Source organism: Staurois parvus, unplaced genomic scaffold (genome assembly GCF_062004578.1).
Source record: "Staurois parvus isolate SC_StPar_1 unplaced genomic scaffold, SC_StPar_1.0 ptg000019l, whole genome shotgun sequence".
Lineage (NCBI taxonomy): Eukaryota > Metazoa > Chordata > Amphibia > Anura > Ranidae > Staurois > Staurois parvus.
The window spans coordinates 24,938,265-24,959,862 of record NW_028317815.1 but is presented as its reverse complement, the minus strand read 5'-3'; the positions used below and the strand labels follow the sequence as shown (position 1 = coordinate 24,959,862).

General features: G+C 37.0%; 1 protein-coding gene across 5 annotated transcripts in view; it reads left to right on the top strand.

Annotated features, from left to right (window-relative positions):
• CACNA2D1 (calcium voltage-gated channel auxiliary subunit alpha2delta 1) overlaps positions 1-21,598 on the top strand; it is an 857,854-nt gene that overhangs the window by 556,150 nt on the left and 280,106 nt on the right. For all 5 annotated transcript variants that reach the window (XM_089685880.1, XM_089685888.1, XM_089685869.1 and 2 more), the window contains 2 exons: positions 5,468-5,537; positions 14,925-14,975. In XM_089685880.1, coding sequence (XP_089542006.1) covers positions 5,468-5,537; positions 14,925-14,975 — 121 coding nt within the window. The remainder of the gene's footprint in view (positions 1-5,467; positions 5,538-14,924; positions 14,976-21,598) is intronic.

The window sequence follows — 21,598 nt, the reverse complement described above, 5'->3', positions numbered from 1 at the left end:
GAGGGGGCCCTTCTTTTTCTCAGGTGGCATTTCAATTGCCAGGTTACAGGCCTTGACTGAATGATGGTGCCTTCTCTGAAATGGCCCTGCAGTGCTCTATTTGGGGATCACAAGCCCAGGGCTCTGTTCTTGTGATCTGTCTGCTTCCCTACCCAGCCATGCCTTGCTTTTCCTGCTTGCCTTGCCTAGTCATTAGGTTCATCTTTTACTGTCCCCCTGTCTAGAATACACACTATGATTTCTTATTGCTGCCTGCCTTTGATCTCAGATTGTTTCTGGATAATGCTGTGCTTCCTGCCTGATGTGATCTTGGATTGTCTCTGGATAACACTAAGAACCTACCACCTTCCCTGATTACCACCAGCCTCTGGTATTTTGTAAGGGTACTGTTCTGCCTTTTTATATCTATAGATTACAGACACTCTTTTCCATTACCCATGCTTGGACCCTGGAATTAGTAATCCAGAAGCTATAACATTTTAAGTGATACTTTAATGAAAAATGTTGCATGGAGTTATCACATGGGCATAAAATGTAAGTGCAATTTTAAAATGCTAATGCAATATAAATGAAAACAAATAACTGGATAAATAATAATGCATATTGCTTTTTATTTTAACACATAAAGTTCAATGTAAATTGAGATATAAACAAACAATTACATGGCTCTAATGCATAAACTCTAATATAATGGCTATAATATGTAAACAATCCGGAGTGTCTTCATTTGTAGATTGAGGAATATTTGTAGGATATTTTAATCTTCCATGAGCTACAGTCATTGTTGCACTTGAGGCTTGGTATGAGAAAAAGGAATGCATTTCAACATCCAAAATTTCCAACATTGCTTACACCAGTGGAAAATTTGGTTAAGGATTCCATAAAGAATAAAAAGGACCTTTTTTTCTGTAACCATGTGCATTTGCCCAGATGCTAATTATATTTATAAACTAGAAAATCTACAATTTCTGGGGAAATTGTGTGAAGTGTTCTTTCCTCCACCAGTAGTCTACAACTCACACTCTAGCTTTTGTCACTCTTCTGCCTACTCACACACCTGGGTTCCTATGGCAACTCACTCTACAGCAAGGGCAGAGGAGCAGTTAAAAACAAACTTCTCCAGCTTGCTCACTTCACTGGCAGTTGCCATCTTCAAACGGTTGTAGTTTTAAAATTATAAATCCTACACATATTGTGAGAATCACAAGACCCAGACCTACATTTTGATGCATAGTATGTCTCTGAAATATTAAAAACGAAGGCACAGTCGCAGTTTAGAAATTGCCCTTCAAATTTCAGGTGTCTAGAGTGGAGTTTCAATGAATGTCAATGGGCGGCGTGAGTTGCAAACAAATGGTCATATTGTGAAAACTATCAGGACTATGGCTTAGCCATGGACATTTTTAGTGGCAGCAGGGATAGCTGAAAGTTTTGATATAAGATTTGTGTAGGTGGGATTGAAAATGAGAGAGTGATGGCAGTTTAGAAATCATGTCCTGATTTTTCATCTCACACTCTAGCTTTTGTCAGCTCCCACTCTAGTTTTGAACATTGCGCCATTCATTCCTATGGGACCAATTTCACCACAAAAACAGCGATATTTCGTGAACCATTCGGCGAAATGTTCCACAAAGTAATAGCACACCAATCAGGAACTGTGGGAGGAGATAGGGTGGTAAATTTGGCTATAATAATAATAACATATATGTGAGATAACAATAAGTGTTCTTGCCATGCAAGAACACTTAATAAGAATATATATGTGAGATAACAGTAAGTGGTCTTGCCATGCAAGAACACTTAAATAGCCAAAGTGCCTTTTTTTGTAAGTTATTGTCAAGTAAGGCATACCAAAACTGACCTGGACATGAAGGTTTTCATTACCCTCAGATTTTAGGGGTTATAATATATATTTTAGAGCACCAAGAAATTTCTTGGATTGTTATAGTAACTTGAACTCAATGCATTCAGTTTTACCTTGGTTGTATTGATGACAAATCGATGCATCATCTCTATTTTCACATTTTAATGAATAGAACTATGTAAAGTGTTTTTTGAAAGCTGCACAAACTAGGATTTCATCCTTGAACGCACAGAGAACAAACATATTGAATTTTCAAATATTTATACAGGTTATTTAGTTCATTTTCATATAAGCCACACAATGAAATAAGATATGTATTATTAAAAAAATCTAAGGCCACTATGGATTATTTATTTGTTCATTGCACTGAGCAGAAATCATAGACATTTTTCAAATTCTTTAAATGCACTACATGTAGCTCAGACCAAGGCCTAAAGAACTGAATGCCTGATTTGTTCCTGCAACCCATAATATATTTAAATGCTCCCAGCATTCTGTGATATTTCCTGCACAGTTGTTTAATCAGCAACTTATGAAAAAGGACATGGGATGTTCTGTCCTAAACCAATTCTCTTCATTAATTTTAAAATCTTTAAAATGACATTCAATTTGGTTAATCGCAAAATCTTAATAAATAGGTTAGAAAACCTTTACAGTATTCATGACAGTCGTTCAGATCCTTCCTGACTAGAACATTACAGGGAGTACCCCTGGTTTCATTTTCTTTCACATCAGTACCAATAAAGTATATCTTAACCCAGGTCCTGTCCCCAATGTTGTCTGCAGTATACATGTCCTCACTGGACAACCTATTTCATGGCCAAAACTGTTTTATCAATGCTATGCAGATACTACTTAGCTGTATGTATCATTTAAACCAGTGTTAAATATGTATCACCAACCATAATTTCCTGAGTAAATATTCTACAAGAATGGATGAATTCCTGTTGCCTAAAATTGAGCAGACAAAACTGAAAGTCAGTGGATATGAGAAAATAGGAAGAGTCACATTCAATTCATTTGTGTCTATGAGACACAAAGCTTTACGTATAACTCAGATCTTTTTCACAAGCTTGATGCAATAACTTATGGGGGATTAACTCAGATATATGTTCTGATCAGATCATTGAACTTCTACCTACAGAACATTGCAAGAATTAAATGTCTCATGCTCCAAGAAGACCTATAAAATCTGTGTCCTTTTATATGGCTCCTGTAAGGAGGTTAGGATTTAGAAAGCTTTGGTGTTACTTACATTGATGGTCAGAGGTGCCTTATAACAGTTAAGCCTTCACACTTAACAGGTTCACAAGTTAAACTGCTAGTGCTTCCTTGGTAACAGTCACAAATTATGGAGGTAGTTGGTACTATTTCAGGTCACAAGCACAGCACATCAAAAATAACCTACAAAAGTAAACATTTAGAGAAATAATATAGAATGTGCTTTATGATTATTGCTATAATACATGTGATCAATGAAGAATCTTAAATCTGCTGTGCACAAATATTTAAATTTTTTTAAAAAAAATTACCAAAAAATTTTATTACAGCTGATCTCCAGCATTTATTAGTTATTAGTTAATTTTTACCAGGCTGGACAAGACAAATTATCTTCACTACTAGATATGTCCATCATGTATAAGCTGTATTACCTCAGCTGCCTGAGGCAGAGAGGATGGATGATGTCAAAATCTCCACCTCAGCCATTCAGAGGAAACATATTAATTCATAGAATACAAAGCTCCCTGTGAATGGCTTGGCAGCACTCAGTCTGGCTTGATTTTGTTCCGGGAGTAAGATGGGAAGTTCCTGCCTCACTGTCAGGGCACAACACTTTGTACTATATGCAGCTGGGGCTGCATACATCTTTTACAGTACACACAGTAGAAACAAATAGTAGTGAAATTTACAGTTCATTTGGACCAGCTTGTCACAAATTAACTCTTTTAAAGTCACTAAAATCTGGAGATCAGCTGTAATGTTTCAGAGCCTAATTTGTCTTATATTTCTTGATGCCCAAGTGCATATCTTTCACCTACAAGTGGTCTTGTGGTGAAGCCCTGCCATTTGAACAAACTGAGCAAGGGTTGGCCTGTGTAGAATTTAATATTATCATTGTAAAGTTTATTTTTACAGGACAATAAAGGCATTAAATTCAAAACCGTTTATGACCTATAGGAGTGATATTTGTTGTACACAGAGATTTCAAATGCACCTTGCATTTTGGGTACACTGATGATAGACAAGCAGATAGGGGCAGCCACATTTGCTCATTCATGTTGTGCTTTTCTTTTACACACAGTGGTTTTGCTTTACTGTTTCATCTGACAGTGAATAATTTATTGAAAACCCTGCACTCTGGATTTTGCTGAAGTTGCACTTTCACAGTTGCTCTAAAGGGAGGCTGCGTGATTGCAAATTAAGCATTTTCTCATTTGAGTGCTGGATATTATCTGTGGCTGAAAATGTGCTGCAGTTCTTGGTCACAGATTATTGGCATGCAATGGGTGTTCTTGGAGACTGAAAAAAAGCTGCAGGAAATGTTCAGAGTTGCAAACCCTTTTAAAATTAGTTTACCCACATTCTGACATTGATGAAGGGATGCACATAATATTCAACATGTTTAATATTACAGAAAACTGAAAAGATTGAGAACACATTACCAGAGATGATCAGAGGCTGTAGTAATACTGCTGCAGCCTCAGATAATACTGCAGCCTCACATAATACATTATCTGAGGCTGCAGATATGCTACAGGGCATGGTCACATTTTTTTCATTCAACAGGTGTCCTTGGAGACTGAAGAAAAGCTAGAGGAAGTCACAAGCATTACAAGACCTTTTCAAATCAATTGTCCACATATATACTTTATGCACAAGAATCAAAAAGATAAGAGAAAAAAAATTCCAAAAAGTAAAAAAAAATGGAAAGCACAACAAAGGTGAATGTGAAAACAAAAGTGTAAAAAAACTACAAGGCAGCAGTTTTGGCCATGCAGATATTGTAGTACCATGTGTCCATTTGTATAGTGCACTTGTTTTACAGCAAACTACATTCTTGGAGCTATTCATTACATGGAACCCAACACAGTTAAGGGAAGTGTTCCCAGGCTTTCCCTTCACAGGTCACAGAGGCAGAAACACTCCTAGTTCTGTGGCAGGTCATGCACAGATCATGCCTGCATAAGAATCTAGAAAGTGGAAACACTGACTAGTCGCTGCTGTGGCCTGAGAGCCATACAACAAGTATCAAAGGAAAGGCTGGGTAGTAGAGCTCTAATGGCTAATCTATAAAACTATACTTAATGCAATAAAAATTATATAAAAGCAAGTGTGTAAAAGTCATATTAAAAATGACTCTAAGGCAAATGTTGCAATTATGATTCAAAATATATGTTTACTGGCTATACTTTATACATCCCATATCATTACTAGAAGTAAAAAATAAATAACAGTCCTGTCACCAAAAGAATGCAATGCTGAAGTTTTCAGTCATTTTTATGGTAGACAATCAGGGATAATGCTATGTTTTATTCACCCATAAACACAGTAGTCATTATCATACACAAAAATACAATAAAAGTAATTTTTTGTTTTGTCTAGCTTCTCCATGGGTAGATAAGAGCAGAACACCAAATAAAATTGACCTTTATGATGTTAGAAGACGACCATGGTAAGTTTATTTATATTTATGCATTTGGTAATTTATTCAACGAATGTGATGCATACACTCATATGTACTTGATTATTTCTATAAATAAAAAAATATATTCACTTTGTGTTGCAACTATGGCACTGACAAAGCAGGGCTCATTTGCTTTCTCTGCTTCATTATTTTTCATTATAAAAAGACATTAAACAATGTTACTTACAAATTACAGTCTAATGAAACGTGGGAGATGGAGTGCTCTACCAGAATTGTTGTGCTATCTGTGCAGCTTAAGAGGAGTACAAGCAATATCCATAACATTTGTTCTATCATTTAATTAAAAATTGTAATCCTATCAAAAAGCATTATCTTAAGAGGGGCATAATAATGAGCAATAACCGAATATAAGCTTTAGTCTGATTTTTTGGTAAATAGAATTCATTATTCAATTTTTATTGTATTTTTTTTGTAATACAACTTTTAATTATATACTTTCAGGCATTATTGATTTATGAACAAAAACATAAAATGGATCATAGTTATTGAATAATTAACTATGAAAAGCAACAATGACTGGGATCCTTTAAAAGACACATTTCATGGCGACTACTATCATTCCTTAAAAAGTACATTATATTATGCACCAATATTGAGGATCAGCATCTTTATGCAGGAACACATTATGTAAAGTAAAATATATTTGGCCTTCTGGTATAAGTGATAAAGTGCAGTAATCCTTGCATCCATTCAAAAACTATCTTACAGCTCAATACATGAGCACTTTTGTAAAAAAAAAAATCAGAAAAAATGGGTTCCAAGAACTTTTAGCCTTATAGTTTGCTGTTATTTTAAGGACATATTTACTGTCTCCATAAAAGCTTCTGCTGGCTACCCAGAGTGTTGTGTTTGTTTTTTTAATATGATCATCAAATACTTCAAATTAATGCCAGTGGAATTACTTGACATGACCAGGCTATGCTTGTGGCATTTATGTAAAGTAGAGATGAAGAAGGATTGTTATCATCTGTAGATACACAATAGGTCTCATTCATCAAGCTGCAAAAGCACTTACCACATTCTTAAAGTATCCTCCTACCTATAAAGTTATATTGTAGGTTTGAACAATGCATAGTTTAATAGTGTATTGGTGGCTATATTATTATTTTTAGGTAAACACATCAGAATGAATACATCTTCCCAAAAAAATTGTAAAAATCAATTAAAACAAAAATGAATATGTACATACTGTATGTATACTAGTGGGAATTACAGAATGTAATAATGTATTGTGGGCTTTATTATTATTTTTTAAGGAAACACATCTAAATTAATAAATAACCAAAAAAATTAAGTAGAAGAAAAGCAATCAAAACAAAAATGAATAAGTTTATATGTATACAAACAGGAATTCCAAAGAGTATAAAACCTTGAGTAAGAAAAGTTACAATGTTGTATTTTATTTCTACACTCAATAATCCCTTATAGTTGAATATTAATCCCTATCCTGGAATTACGAGAAGGCTCACCTCTCCCTAGGTAGAGGAGTAAGGGTTCCTGCTGGGAATCATTTTAAGGGTCTGAGGATCTCCATGTCTAGAGCACTGTAATAGTGTAAAAAAATGTCATTGATCCATTCTGTATAAACACACAGGACACAAATGCACTCTTTCAGGGGACTACAATTTAATTTAAGTGCCCAATTTTTTTGCATGGAACTCTCATTCCTCATTTACAAATCTGTACACAAAACCTGAATTGAGAGGAGAACTTTCCAAAGTGTGGAAAATATGATTCCTTCTCTTCTTGTTTTGGTGACAACTCAAATTTTGCATTCTCCCACACTTTTCTTTCCAGTGACAATGGTCACTTGAGATCAGATTTAGGTTGGGGTTGCTGAACCACTTAAGAAACTGGCTCAAATTGGAAGGTTCACCTGCCTTATTTCCCAGCTGCTGAAATGTAAACAAGCAGCCAGAGATCCCAGGCGCCCTCATTGACCAAATATGGTCATGACTAGATTGAAAAAAAAAACTAATATTGAGTGTTAGGAAATGATCAATTTAGCCTCTTAATTGTCAGAAACTGGTAAATAGCTAGTTAGTTTACTGTCTCCAATACTCCTGTTACCGTATGTTAAACATTACTTTACGGGTATAAACAGAAATTGCAGCGCTAAAACAGTTGAAAAATATAGTGTATCCACATATATAAATGTGAATTCAATAATGTGCAGCATTGTAAAATAACATAAACGTAGAAAACCTCCAATGGTGCTTTGATGAATATTATAGACTCTCTGAAGAAGATAGTATAATGAACCACGTATATAGTCCCACTGTCCTCTGTAAGAAGTCTTCACCCAGTGATCCAGGACATTCAAGAGTGTCACCTTCACCAATGACTAAAATGAAAACTCACCAAAAGATGTTGCTGTCTAAAAATAGAACAATATACGCTTGTATAATTAACTCCCAAGATTCAATCCTCCAATACATCAGAAAATCAATTATCCTCCTCACATCGCGTTCCACCAGATGTCAGTATATACACTCTAATGCTTAAAAAAAAACTTCTCATAGTGTAGTAGTTCACTTACATAAGGGGCCACCGGACACTAGGAATGGTGGCACAACCTCCAGCTATAACGCCAATAACCCAAAGCCGTTTCACGCAACATTGGTGCATCCTCCACTGAGTCAATAGCTAAAGACCTCCAAACTTCATGTGGCCTTCAGTTTAGCACAACAACAGTGCATAGAGAACTTCATGAATGGGTTTCCATGGCCGACAGCTGCTACAAAACTTACATCACCAAGTGCAATGCAAAGCGTCAGATGCAGTGGTGTAAAGCACACCGCCACTGGACTTTAGAGCCGTGGAGATGTGTTCTCTGGAGTGATGAATCACGCTTCTCTGTCTGGCAATCCAATGGATGTGTCTGGCTTTGGGAGTTGCCAGGAGAAGGGTACTTGCCTGACTGCATTGTGCCAAGTGTAAAGTTTGGTCAAGGGGGGATTATGGTGTAGAGTTGTTTTTCAGGGGTTGGGCTTGGCTCCTTAGTTCCAGTGAACGGAACTCATAAGATGTCAGCATACCAAGATATTTTGGACAATTTCATGCTCCAACTTTGTGGGAACAGTTTGGGGATGGCCCCTTCCTGTTCCAACATGTCTGTGTACCAGTGCACAAAACAAGATCCATAAAGACATGGATGAGCAAGTTTGGGGTGGAGGAACTTGACTGGCACAGAGTCCTGACCTCAACCTGATAGAACACCTTTGGGATGAATTAGAGCGGAGACTGCGACCCAGGCCTTCTAGTCCGACATCATTGATCTCACAATTGCTCTGCTGGAAGAATGGTCAAACATTCCCATAGACACACTCCTAAACCTTGTGGACAGCCTTCCCAGATTAGTTGAAACTGTTATAGCTGCAAAGAGGGGGCCAACTCACTATTGAATCTTATGGACTAAGACTGGGATGCCATCAAAGATCATGTGCAGGTAAAGGTATATAATGTGTGTATATATACATACAGTATATATATATTATATATATAATATACAGTATGTATATTCATATATATATAAAACATTTTTATGTGATTGAGACACAACAACTGATCATTATGCATTTATGTCCACTATTTTCAAATGTTAAAGCGGAGCACCACCCAAAAGGGGAAGTTCCGCTTAAGGCTTTGTTCCCCGTTCCCTGTTAAGGATTGGTATCTTTGGGGAGTGGGGAGGAGGGGGTACCCAAATTTGACATGTACCTGCTACCACTTCCACTGTGATCGCCTAGGCAATCGGAAGTGGAAGTTGTCCTCCCCCCTCTGTCCTCAGTGTTTTGGGACACATGACAGGTCTCAGAAGACTACGGGACCATTCACAAAGTGTAGCGCTACTCATGCATGTGCAGTAGGCACCTGGCTGTGAAGCCACAAGCTGTCACAGCCGGATGCCCACACTGAAGATGCTGGCGCCGAGGAGGCAGGACACCGCAGGATCGAAGGACATGTGAGTGTCCATTTTTAAAAAGTCAGCAGCTATGGTTTTTGTAGCTGCTGACTTTTATTTTTTTTTATTCCTACTGGACCTTCACTTTAAGTGGATATGTAATTACATTTCAATTGCTATAAGAGTATTTACCTAAACATGCCTAGATCTTGGGATTCTCAGAGAAAAGAAGTAGCTCAGTCAGCAATATACCTTTGTTGGTAGAGTTACATGATATTTATATATACAGTGGGGATCGAAAGTTTGGGCACCCCAGCTAAAAATTTGTATTAATGTACATAAAGAAGCCAAGGAAAGATGGAAAAATCTCCAAAAGGCATCAAATTACAGATTAGACATTCTTATAATATGTCAACAAAAGTTAGATTTTATTTTCATCATTTACACTTTCAAAATAACAGAAAATCAAAAAATGGCGTCTGCAAAAGTTTGGGCACCCTGCAGAGTTAATATCTTGTACTGCCCCCTTTGGCAAGTATCACAGCTTGTAAACGCTTTTTGTAGCCAGACAAGAGTCTTTCAATTCTTGTTTGAGGTATCTTTGCCCATTCTTCCTTACAAAAGTCTTCCAGTTCTTTGAGATTTCTGGGCTGTCTGTCACGCACTGCTCTTTTAAGGTCTATCCATAGATTTTCAATGATGTTGAGGTCAGGAGATTGTGAAGGCCATGGCAAAACCTTCAGTTTACGCCTCTTGATGTAATCCCCCATGGATTTCGAGGTGTGTTTAGGATCATTATCCATTTGTAGAAGCCATCCTCTCTTTAACTTCAGCTTTTTCACAGATGGCATCAAGTTACCATCCAAAATTTGCGGAAATTTTATTGAATCCATTTTTCCTTCTACTCGTGAGATGTTCCCTGTGCCACTGGCTGCAACACAACCCCAAAGCATGATTGATCCAACCCCATGCTTAACAGTTGGACAGAGGTTCTTTTCATTAAATTCTGTGCCCCTTCTTCTCCAAACGTACCTTTGCTCATTCCGGCCAAAAAGTTCAATTTTAACCTCATCGGTCCACAGAACTTGTTTCCAAAATGCATCAGGCTTGTCTATATGTTCATTTGCAAAGTTCAAACGATGATTTTTGTGGTGAGGACATAGAAGAGGTTTTCTTCTGATGACTCTTCCATGAAGACCATATTTGTACAAGTATCTCTTTATATTGGAATAGTGTACCACAACTCCAGTGTCTGCCAGATCTTTCTGGAGGGATCATGCAGTCAAACGTGGGTTTTGAATTGTTTTTCTCACAATCCTGCGAGCTTTTCTGTCTGATATTTTTCTTGGTCTTCCAGAACTTGCTTTAACTTCCACTGTTCCTGATGACTGCCATTTCTTAATTACATTCCGAACAGAGGATATTGACATCTGAAAACGCTTTGCTATCTTCTTATAGCCTTCTCCAGCTTTGTGAGCGTCAACTATTTTCAGTTTCAGTTTTCTAGACAACTGCTTAGAACAGTGTTTCTCAACTCCAGTCCTCATGGACCCCCAACAGGTCATGTTTTCAGGATTTCCCTCAGATGAAACAGCTGTGGTAATTACTAAGGCAGTGAAACTGATCAAATCACCTGTGCAAAATAATGGAAATCCTGAAAACATGACCTGTTGGGGGTCCATGAGGACTGGAGTTGAGAAACACTGGCTTAGAAGAACCCATGGTGCTGATTGTTGGGGCAAGGTCAGATGAGTCTGGCCATTTAACACCTTTGAGATTGACATCACCTGGTCTTCCCAAACGATGATTGAGAACAATCCATGACACTGGCAGGTCTCAGCTTTGCAAAGGGGGCAGTGCATGCTATAAATTCTGCAGGGTGCCCAAACTTTTGCAGATGCCATTTTTTTGTTTTCTGTTATTTTGAAAGTGTAAACGATGGAAATAAAATCTAACTTTTGTTGACATATTATAAGAATGTCTAATCTGTAATTTGATGCCTTTTGGAGATTTTTCCATCTTTCCTTGGCTTCTTTATGCACATTAATACAAATTTTTAGCTGGGGTGCCCAAACTTTCGATCCCCACTGTATATACTGTATATCACACACAAAACAATATTTATAAGACAATGTACTGTATAAGCATTAAGTTATTTTACCTTTCAGCTTCAAGCCTGGTCCTATTGAGTGCTTTTGGGACCCTAGAAAAAGAGAGCACATAGCATACCTAATATCTGTACAGTGACTACTTTAAAGCACCCCACTTGATCACTACACCTAACAATCCTACAAGGGGTGTAACCAGTTTAGAGGTTCTAAACCAGGTTACTGATTGGTCACTATTAATAACTCATGTGAGTTGTGATATGGGAATAGTGGTCAGTCCTTTGAAGTAAATTGTCACAGTACACAGTTGGGAAGTTGTATTATATGTGAAGGAACACGATCAACAGTTTAAACATACTCTCATATTGCAGGACATGTACACAAGCAAAAAGTATTGTAATACTAAATAATGCTCCTTTTAGAAAAATTTAAAAAATAGAATGTTATCATTTTTGTTAAATAATTTTTGTTTTCTTTTTAATTAGGTGTCAAATCAAGTAGGGACATTAGTAATCAAATATTCACCAAAAATATAGGTGTACAAAACAAATTTATCCCTGAAGCTCCATGGCTAAAATGAAGCTACCTCCCCTTCCACAGATCCATATCAAAACAGTTGACCGGTGTATGCAAGTCTGTGAAAATTTAGTGCATAGCAGCAGCTGTTGCTAAGATTATTGTTGCTAGAAGACTTGGAAGATAAATGTTTGCTAAAGATACTGATGTGGCATTAAGGCAAGTATTGATCTGCAGAGGGAGAAGGTCTTTTCATTTTGGAAAAGGAGCCTGTAGATAAAGGATAAGTATATTTTGTTTAAAAGTACACTTTTCTTTAAAGTGGAACTACCTTACCTATGAGCACCACAAACCAAAAACGCTCTTTAATTCATTTTTAACATTCAGAGCAAACTCATCCTTCTATGTCTCAATGCTTTATTTAGCTGCAAAGTGAGAAATCGCTTTGAAAAATACCCCCTAGCATTTCTGACCATGACCATCTTGAGTAAGGGCAGATGATTCATGTAGCATTTACTTCCTGGAATCCATCTGCCCTTTGCTCAGGCATGCAGGGAAGTGGGTGTGCTTAGCTGAGAGCACTCCTCCTCCTCTCTTGAAGACTCCAGGGATGTATGACATCATTTGCCCAGGTCTGGAATCCAGGAAGTAAGTGAAAATTTTTTATAAAAAAGTATAAAACTAGTAAGCTTTAAAAAATGTCCTTTCTATTTACTAAAGCTATGAGCATAAGGATTAATAATAGTTGAACAATAGAGTGAAGTTCCACTTTAACTTAGTAAATAAGGATCAGCTCTGTTGCTTTTTGAGAACTAATCATGTGTAGGGGAATTAATTAGTATTATCCTGTATAATAGTAATAGTAAAAAAAAATTAATTCTGATTGCACATAATTGGATGATTGTTTCACAGCTTTGTTTTATTTGCTAAGCTTCACTTTATTCACTAGTTATTGAACATTCATTTTTTTATTTATAACAGGTACTTATACAACGCCATCAGTTTACACAGCACTTTACACATACTGTATATATTTTACGTTTACATCGGTCCCTGCCCTCGAGGAACCTACAATCTAAGGTCCCTAACTCACATTCATACATATTAGGGCCAATTTAGACAGCAGTCAATTAACTTACCAGCGTGTCTTTGGAGAGTACGGTCTCTGCACTTTTAGTAAATCAACCTGAATATATATTTACTTCTGCCAACCGTACTTTAATACTCAACACAGATACACATATTAATCACAACCTTGCCCTTTTTATTGATGTCAGTAACAATATTCTTGTCTTTTATTTTTACCTGAGTTGGAAGAAAAAAAGAGAAGGGAAAAAAAAAATCTTTTTTAGTCCCAATGATGAAAATAAAACACAACAGTATCTTTCTTCTCTACATTTTAAAAGCAGGGTCAGGTCAGCAGTGGTTGTAAAGGCTAAAGTTTTTTTACCTTCATGTATTCTATGCATGAAGGTAAAAAACCTTCTGTGTGCAGCAGTGCCCCCAGCCCCCACAATACTTATCCGAGCCTCATCATGATCCAGCGATGTGAACAACAGCCTGGGCTGTCCTGGGTCTCTGCCTCCTCCTTGGCTGAGACAGCAAGCGGGAGCCATTGGCATCTGCCACTGTCAATAACAGTCATTCAGCCAATGAGGAGAGAGAGAGGGTGGGGCAAAGACACAGCTCCATGTGTGAATGGACACACAAGCAGCGGGTGCCCGCACAGCAAGCTGCTTTCTGTGCAGTCACCCAACAGGAGGGAGGGGCCAGGAGGGCCTGCAGGGGGCCTGAGTAGAGGAGGATGCAGGATGCTCTGTGCAAAACCACTGCACACAGCAGGTAATTATAGTATGTTTTGTATTAAAAAAAAAACAACCCTATAGAATTGCTTTAAATATTACAGTAGTAGTTGGTATGTTTGTATCAGGATTTATCAGATGACAACCTCTTCATCATACTGAGTTATATCCTTGGAATTATTTTGAACCAGACTGCGCTATGACATTCAGAGTAGATAGAGACATTGAGTGGGAATATAACTACACAATGTTCTCTGCTATTGTGTTTCTGTGATACCTAGGGCACTTTAGCTTTAATACAGCAAGAGGTTCTGGATTTTTTTTTGTAGAAAAGACCTTAAGTACTAAAAATGCGTTCATTATTTTCTTGTGACTATGTCTCTTATTCCATTTAACAATAGTGCATAGAATATCTGTAATTAGAACACAGCCATCATAAGTAGCTATGTGAAAAATAGAGCAAACACATTTGTTAAAGGGTAAAACATAATCTATTATCACACAATGCACACTCCTTTTTGATGGACAGCTGACCTTTCTGTTTGTATCAAGGTAAGGACAATACTTCCAAATGTAAACTCTAACTTAAATTGTCTTTATGAATGCATCTACATGTGTAGATAATTGTAGCATTCACTGAACCTGTAAATAACACCCCACACACGAATTTAAATTCAATGGACAGTTGCCAGTTTCTGCTAAATTACATTTCCCTACATTATTTATCTGAGCTGGTTAAAATTAAATCATTTGGAGAATAGCACAACAAAACCAAAATATAGTCATGTGGCTCATTTTTTTTTTAGCTTTGCATTCGACAGGGAATCAAGGTCTTCGTTCCATATTTATCTTAGACCCAACATATTACTGAACTGGTGCTTTTGAGTATCCTTACTTTACAATTGATACATGGAATAGGAGTACCCATTTTTTAAAAAATGTCATTTTTATATTTTAGTAGTTAGTTGTTATTTAGTGAAATTAAACTTGCTGCTGTAACTTTTTTTCCTTATCCATATTTTAGGTATATTCAAGGAGCAGCATCTCCAAAAGACATGCTTATTTTGGTGGATGTGTAGGTATCTTTTTTTCTTATTATTTGTGGCAAGTAAGGATCATTACATAAATATTTCAACAACCAAATCACAACATAGCTAAAGATAAATTTAGAGCTTGCCTTTCACAATTATACCTAAAAGTACAACTCACTTTTACCTTTGTTTACTAATAAATCTGCTAGAAAGGGTTGCAGATTGCCAGAAAATCTTTGACAGTCAAGCTTGGTCCAAATACCTGTGTTGCAGCTCCTGCTGGGACCTTTCTGTCTCATTAACACTGTGAACATTACATCCAAAAATGGTGACATCACATGCTGGTAATGCCCTACATAAAGATCTTCAAAGACAAGTCAGTAAAGATGCAGTTAATAAAATATAGTGCTGTTGCGCTTAGAAATAGATATTCATGCAACTTTGATAAGTATACGCTGCAGTCCTAATTTGTGGACCAATAACACAATAACAAACAAAATACCATGTGGACCGCGTATAAATTAAGTGCATTAAATTTGACAATACATGAGTAATAATGCTTCACATATACAAAGTGAATAGATGTAACATTCAGTCCCAATACAGAAAAATAACATGCCCAAGTGTTGAATACTAATTGGTGAACTTCATGCAAAAAATGACAGGTGCTCCTCTGTGCTCAATCGGTGCCCCACATGGATGTGCACTCACTGTTAGCCGTGGACCACCTATCTCTAGGTTAGTCTTAAATGCCTGGTTTGGGACTAGCCCAATGCGTGATGGCAAGAATGGCACCAATATTTATTCCTGGGAATCATGCGATCTGGCTGATAGTAACCAATAGGATGATGACCAGCGTGGATGTAAATGCCAATGTAGTTTCAAAACAGCCTTTTTAAACTTTCTCCTCTCCTCCCAGGCAGTAAACCAAGTTTCAGCATGTGAACATAAATAAAAGCAAACATCCCATAGTGTAAAACCCATACAAAACATTAATGATGGGGAGAAATTATAAGATTAAGACTCACAAGCAAAGTGCCCATAACATGGCACTCAGTGTATTCAGCCTTGCTGCCTGTGAATAGGAACCGAGATGGCCTCAGTGTTCCAGCTTGTGTACCACAGAGCGGAAATTACATCGGCAGAAGTTGCATCTTCAAACCTCGACCGGTTTTGATCAATGGATCGTCATCAGGATGCAGTTACATGTATCTACGGCATTGCCGGCATGTGCATTCCCCCTTTTTTGGATATAACACTTTATCATTCTTTTTTATTTATTTTTTTATTTCCTTGATAACGACTTATTGTGTGCTCTCTATTTTCACTTACTCATTTGGCTCCTACATTAACTGTGTAACTTCCTTTTGTTGCCTTTTCTGCTAAACATCTATAAAACTCATCATTTCACTACTGCGTTTAGTACTGTTGGTTATTATTATGCACTCATTCACTTGTTACAGCACACGTATGGAAAAAATCATTTTTTTTAAATGGTATACAGTGCTGTGAAAAAAAGTTGCAATCTTCCTGATTTTTTTTGCATGTGTCACACTTAAATGATTCAGATCATCAAACAAATTTTTTTATTATTATTATTATTATTATTAGTATTATTATTATATGGGATTTATATAGCTCCAACAGTTTGCTCAGCGCTTTACAATATAAAGGGAGACACTACAGCAACGATACAGTTCAATACAAGAGGGTTAGGGGGATCCTGCTCCTTGGAGCTTACAATCTAAGACGGAGGGGCTGGAGGTACAAAAGGTAATAACTGTGGGGGATGAACTGATAGGAGAAATAGAAGATTCAGTTATTAGCTGAAGGCAGGATAGGCTTCCCTGAAGAGATAGGTTTTCAGAGATCACCTAAAAGTGGGCAGAGTAGGTGATAGTTGGATAGACTGGGGTAGAGAGTTCCAGAGAATGGGGGAGGCTCTGCAGGAGTCCTGAAGATGAGCATGGGAGGAGGAGACAAGAGAGCTAGAGAGCAGAAGGTCATGGGAGGAGCGGAGAGGAAGGTTTTGGGTGATTATTTGGAGACAAGATTGGTGATGTAATTTGGGGCAGAGTTATAAATGGCTATATATGTTATTGTTAATGTTTTTAATTTTATTAAATAGGCAATGGGAAGCCAGTGGAGGGATTGTTAGAGAGGGATGGCAGACATGGAATGGTTGGTAAGGTGGATAAGTCTGGCATCAGCATTCATGACAAACTGAAGAGCCTTTTGTGTTCTTTTTGGTCAGCAATGGCTTTCGCCTTGGAACTCTCACATAGATGCCATTTTTTGTCCAGTTACTTTCTTATTGTTGAATCATGAACACTTACCTTAACTGAGACAGTGAGGCCTGCAATTCTTTAGATGTTGTTCTGGGTTCTAATATGACCTCCTGGATGAGTCATCACTGTGCACTTGGAGTGATTTTGGTAGGCTGCCCACTTCAGGAAAGGTTCACCACTGTTCCATGTTTTCTCCAGTTGTGGATAATAGATCTCACTGTGGGTTGCTGTAGTCTCAAAGCTTTAGAAATGGCTTTGTAACCCTTTCCAGACTGATACATGTCAATTACTTTGTTTTTTAACTGTTATTGAATTTATTTAGCTCACGGCATTATGTGTTGCTTTTTTTAGATCTTTTAGCATGCTTCACTTTGTCTGTTAATCAAAGTTCATTCATGATTTAGCAAAGGTAGGGGGGCAATTACTTCTTCACATAGGGCCAGGCAGGTTTGGCCAGTTTTTTCCCTTAATATATGAAATCATCATTTAAAAACTGAATTTTGTATTTACTCAGGTTATCTTTGTTTAATATGAAAATTATTTGATGATCTGAATTATTTAAGTATGACAAATATACAAAAAAAAAATCAGAAAGGGGGCAAATGATTTTTCACATCACTGTATCTTTAATTTCTGCAGGTGAAGCATGCAATTCAAGCTCAATTTCATATCCCAATAACATAGCATCTTACACTACTGAAACTTTCTAATTGCAAATATGGTCAACAAAGCACTTTCATCTTTATATCTAAAATTATCATGTAGCAACACCCTAAAACTGACCCATTCTTCCATAAATACAACAAATTGTTGACCTTTCTTCAACAATACGTTTCCCTAATAATTTCCCCTAGGGACAGATTTATACAACTTAATTTTTACTTCTCCCCATAAATATTCCATACTATTTATCCAAACGTTGGGGCAATGTGTCTTTGATGTCAGACTGCATTTGGTTCATTCATGTAATATAGACCTGTCCTGAACTTAAAACCTTCTGGGGAGAGGTGTTAGATGCTATCAACACAGTGGGAGGCCTAACATTGGGAGTGAACCCTTCAATCATGCTCATAGGTATCAATGAAACTAATGCTATTTACTATCTGAAACTCCCTATATGATCCACTGTGAAGACATGGCAAGCTGCTAACAATGAGGCTCTACCAAACTGCCTCAAAATATGTAATAAGTTCTGGGGGGCTTGGGTGGATGCACAAGGGAGAATGGTATAAGCCTATGCCTGTGAAGCTCTCCTCTTTTTAAGAGGACCCTCCACTTTGACTCATGTTAGGTATGTATCTTCTATTCTTATCCTTTATATTATGCCTGCAAAATCCTGTGGCTCCAACCCCAACCTCCTCACTGCCTCCTCCCTTTTCTGCCCTACTCCCTCAGAGAAAGAACTGGGCAGACATATTTTCACCTTGCATCTACTACAATTATGGTACTATTGATTACCAATAGTTATACATAATTAGCTACAATGATTACTGTATGATACTATTCTGCTGCTTTGACACTCCATACTTTATTTAAAATGTATGACACAGCATTTACTTTTTGTTTTGTTATGTTACTAAATGTGCAAGTCCTTTTTTTTGTATTTTACATTTAAATTCAATAAACCTACCTGTTAACAAGATGAAACAGTATGTCTACTGCATATTCTAAACATTCTCAGAAATGTAAATTATTAGCTTCTAAGATGCATCATTGCATTAAAAGTTTTATTCATAGAAAGTTTTATTTTGAAAGCATCAAATGCATTTAGTGAATGTTAGGGGTGAAGGACAAGGCAGAATCATGTAAACAAGGAGTAGAGTGAAGGACAAAACAGCACAATTGTGAAATGGAACAATAGGCTTCTGCGTAGGAGTTATAACAATACAGTAGTAATGTTAACTGAGATGCTGTGTTACATAGAACCTATTCTCAAGAGAGACACTCAGTACATAACATAGTTTTTACCAATGTATAAACCAAAAAGTCCACCTGTTAAGGTAAAAAGTTGATGTGTAACAATTCCTTTTTTTTGGTTATGGCATGTCCGTTTAAAGCAGTATTAAATCCAAAAGCAAACATTCATTATATTGCAGCATACCAATTCTTAGACATGATGGCTGCATTCATTTCTTTCATTTATTAAAAAAAAAACAAGTTCTGCCGAAGAGTGTATCGGTTAGAGAGGTGAGATAAACAATTTAACACTATCAGGGGTGCTTACAAAGATCAGCCTTTATGTATTTACAGTATGTAATACATTTATCCCAAAAGGAAAAAACAGCTTGCTGTAACCGTTTAAAAAGTAATAGTGGAGTTTGGCTTCAGTTTGTTAGTACATTTAAATCTGCTAGCACATATAACACCCCCTCCCCCAGACTGACAATGCTGCTGTCCAAATGTGCCCCCTGTGCTTATTCATCTAGAGTGGGGGCACTCTAATACAAAAAGTGTGTATTAGGCCAGATCGCTATTTGAAAACAGAGGGGGAAAAGACTAAGAACAGAAAACAGATGCAGCTGCTACAGCTAATGATTAGTAAGCTGCAATATATTACATTTGGGTTTAAAACCGCTTTAACCACTTCAATACTGTGCACTTTCCTTCCCTTCCTGCTCAGGCCAATTTTCAGGTTTCAGCGCTCTCACATTTTGAATGACAATTGCGCGATCATGCAACATTGTATCCAAACTAAATTTTTATAACTTTGCTCACACAAATAGAGCTTTCTTTTGGTGGTATTTAATCACCAATGAGGTTTTTATTTTTTGATAAATAAACAAAAAAAGACTGAAAATTTTGAAAAAAAAACATGTTTTTCTTTGTTTCTGTTATAAAGGTTTGCAAATAAATAATTGTTCTTTATAAATTTAGGCCGAGATGTATTCTGCTACATTTCTTTGATGAAAATAACCTAAATCAGTATTTATTATTTAGTCTGTAGGAACGTTATAGAGTTCACAAACTATGGGATATATCTGAAAATGGATCAGTCCTGAAGTAATGACAGCCAATCTAATTTCTTGAGGCCCAAAAATGTCAGAACAGTACAGATATCCCCCAAATGACTTCTTTTTGAAAAGTAGACAGTCTAATGCATTTTATAAGGGGCATGGCAAGTTTTTTGAAATTGTAATTTTTTTGTCATCATTTTTTGGAAAATTAAGAAATTAAAAAAAAAGATTCATATTTTTTTTACATACTGTCACCAGTGCAGTACAGCTTCATCATATAACTGGTGTGGTGGTGATCAGGGACACTGACTGGTGACAGTATGAAAAAAAAAAAGATTTTTAAAAAAAAAAATTTAATTATTTTTTTTTCTTTTTTTTAAGATTTTCTTTTCATTTTACACTATGACCAAAGTAGTACAATGTTACCATAGTAACATTGTACTACTTTGGGGAAGGGATCAGTATTTGTTTTTTTTTACACTTTGCTACAAGCAAGCATTTAACTGAATGAAATTGATTCATTCAGGTTTTTTTGTTGTGATTAACTGTGATTGGCCAGGGATGGGCTTTGAATAGCCCAGCCTGTGCATGTAATCACTGTGACCATTCACAGCTAGAAACACTTGTATACAATGGATGGCATGAAAGGAAGCCATCCATTGTTTACAACTGTCATGTGACCTGCTGTGATTGGTCACAGCAGGTCACAAGGTACTGGCAAGGGAACCAGTACACAGATCTGTCATTGGCCGTGTCTGAGGTACACAGCCGGTGACAGATCTCGTCACAGCACAGCCCTGCAGGCACGCGCAAGGCATGATCCGGGAAGGATATCATATGATGCCATCCCGGATCGACGAGAGTCCCGCCCAGCCGTCATTTTACTATTGGCCGGGCGGGAAGTGGTTAAAGCATGAAGGTCTGGCAATGATCACTAAGTATCCAACATATAGTAAGAATAGATTCTGAATCTCGGGACAAAATGCTAAAGGAATTAATAGACAAAATAAGATTTTCTCTTACAGTGGTCTTGGTAGCATGGGAGTTAAATAAGAATTTCCTAATTCATGAGTCCTTTTAGTGGGGTATTAAGGGGAAGAATTTGAGCTTGTACATTAGGTTGTAATAAAATTGCAATCCACATTACAGGAAAGAAGAAATTGGATAGGGCATCTATAAATATTATTTTCACTTAATATTATATTATATACATCTACCAGCAGTGCCTTCTTAGTGTTCTGAGTGTTCCATTAGCTTAAATTTTGGTGGGGATATTAGGTACTGGTAGATCACCCAACCACACAAGCCAGTGGAAAGGGGCCTGAGTAGCAGGCCTTTACAATGGGTGGAGGGGCTGTTTAGGATTGGTCATTCTAAAAACCCATAAGGTATAAACCCTTACAGAAAATTGAAGATCCCCAAAGA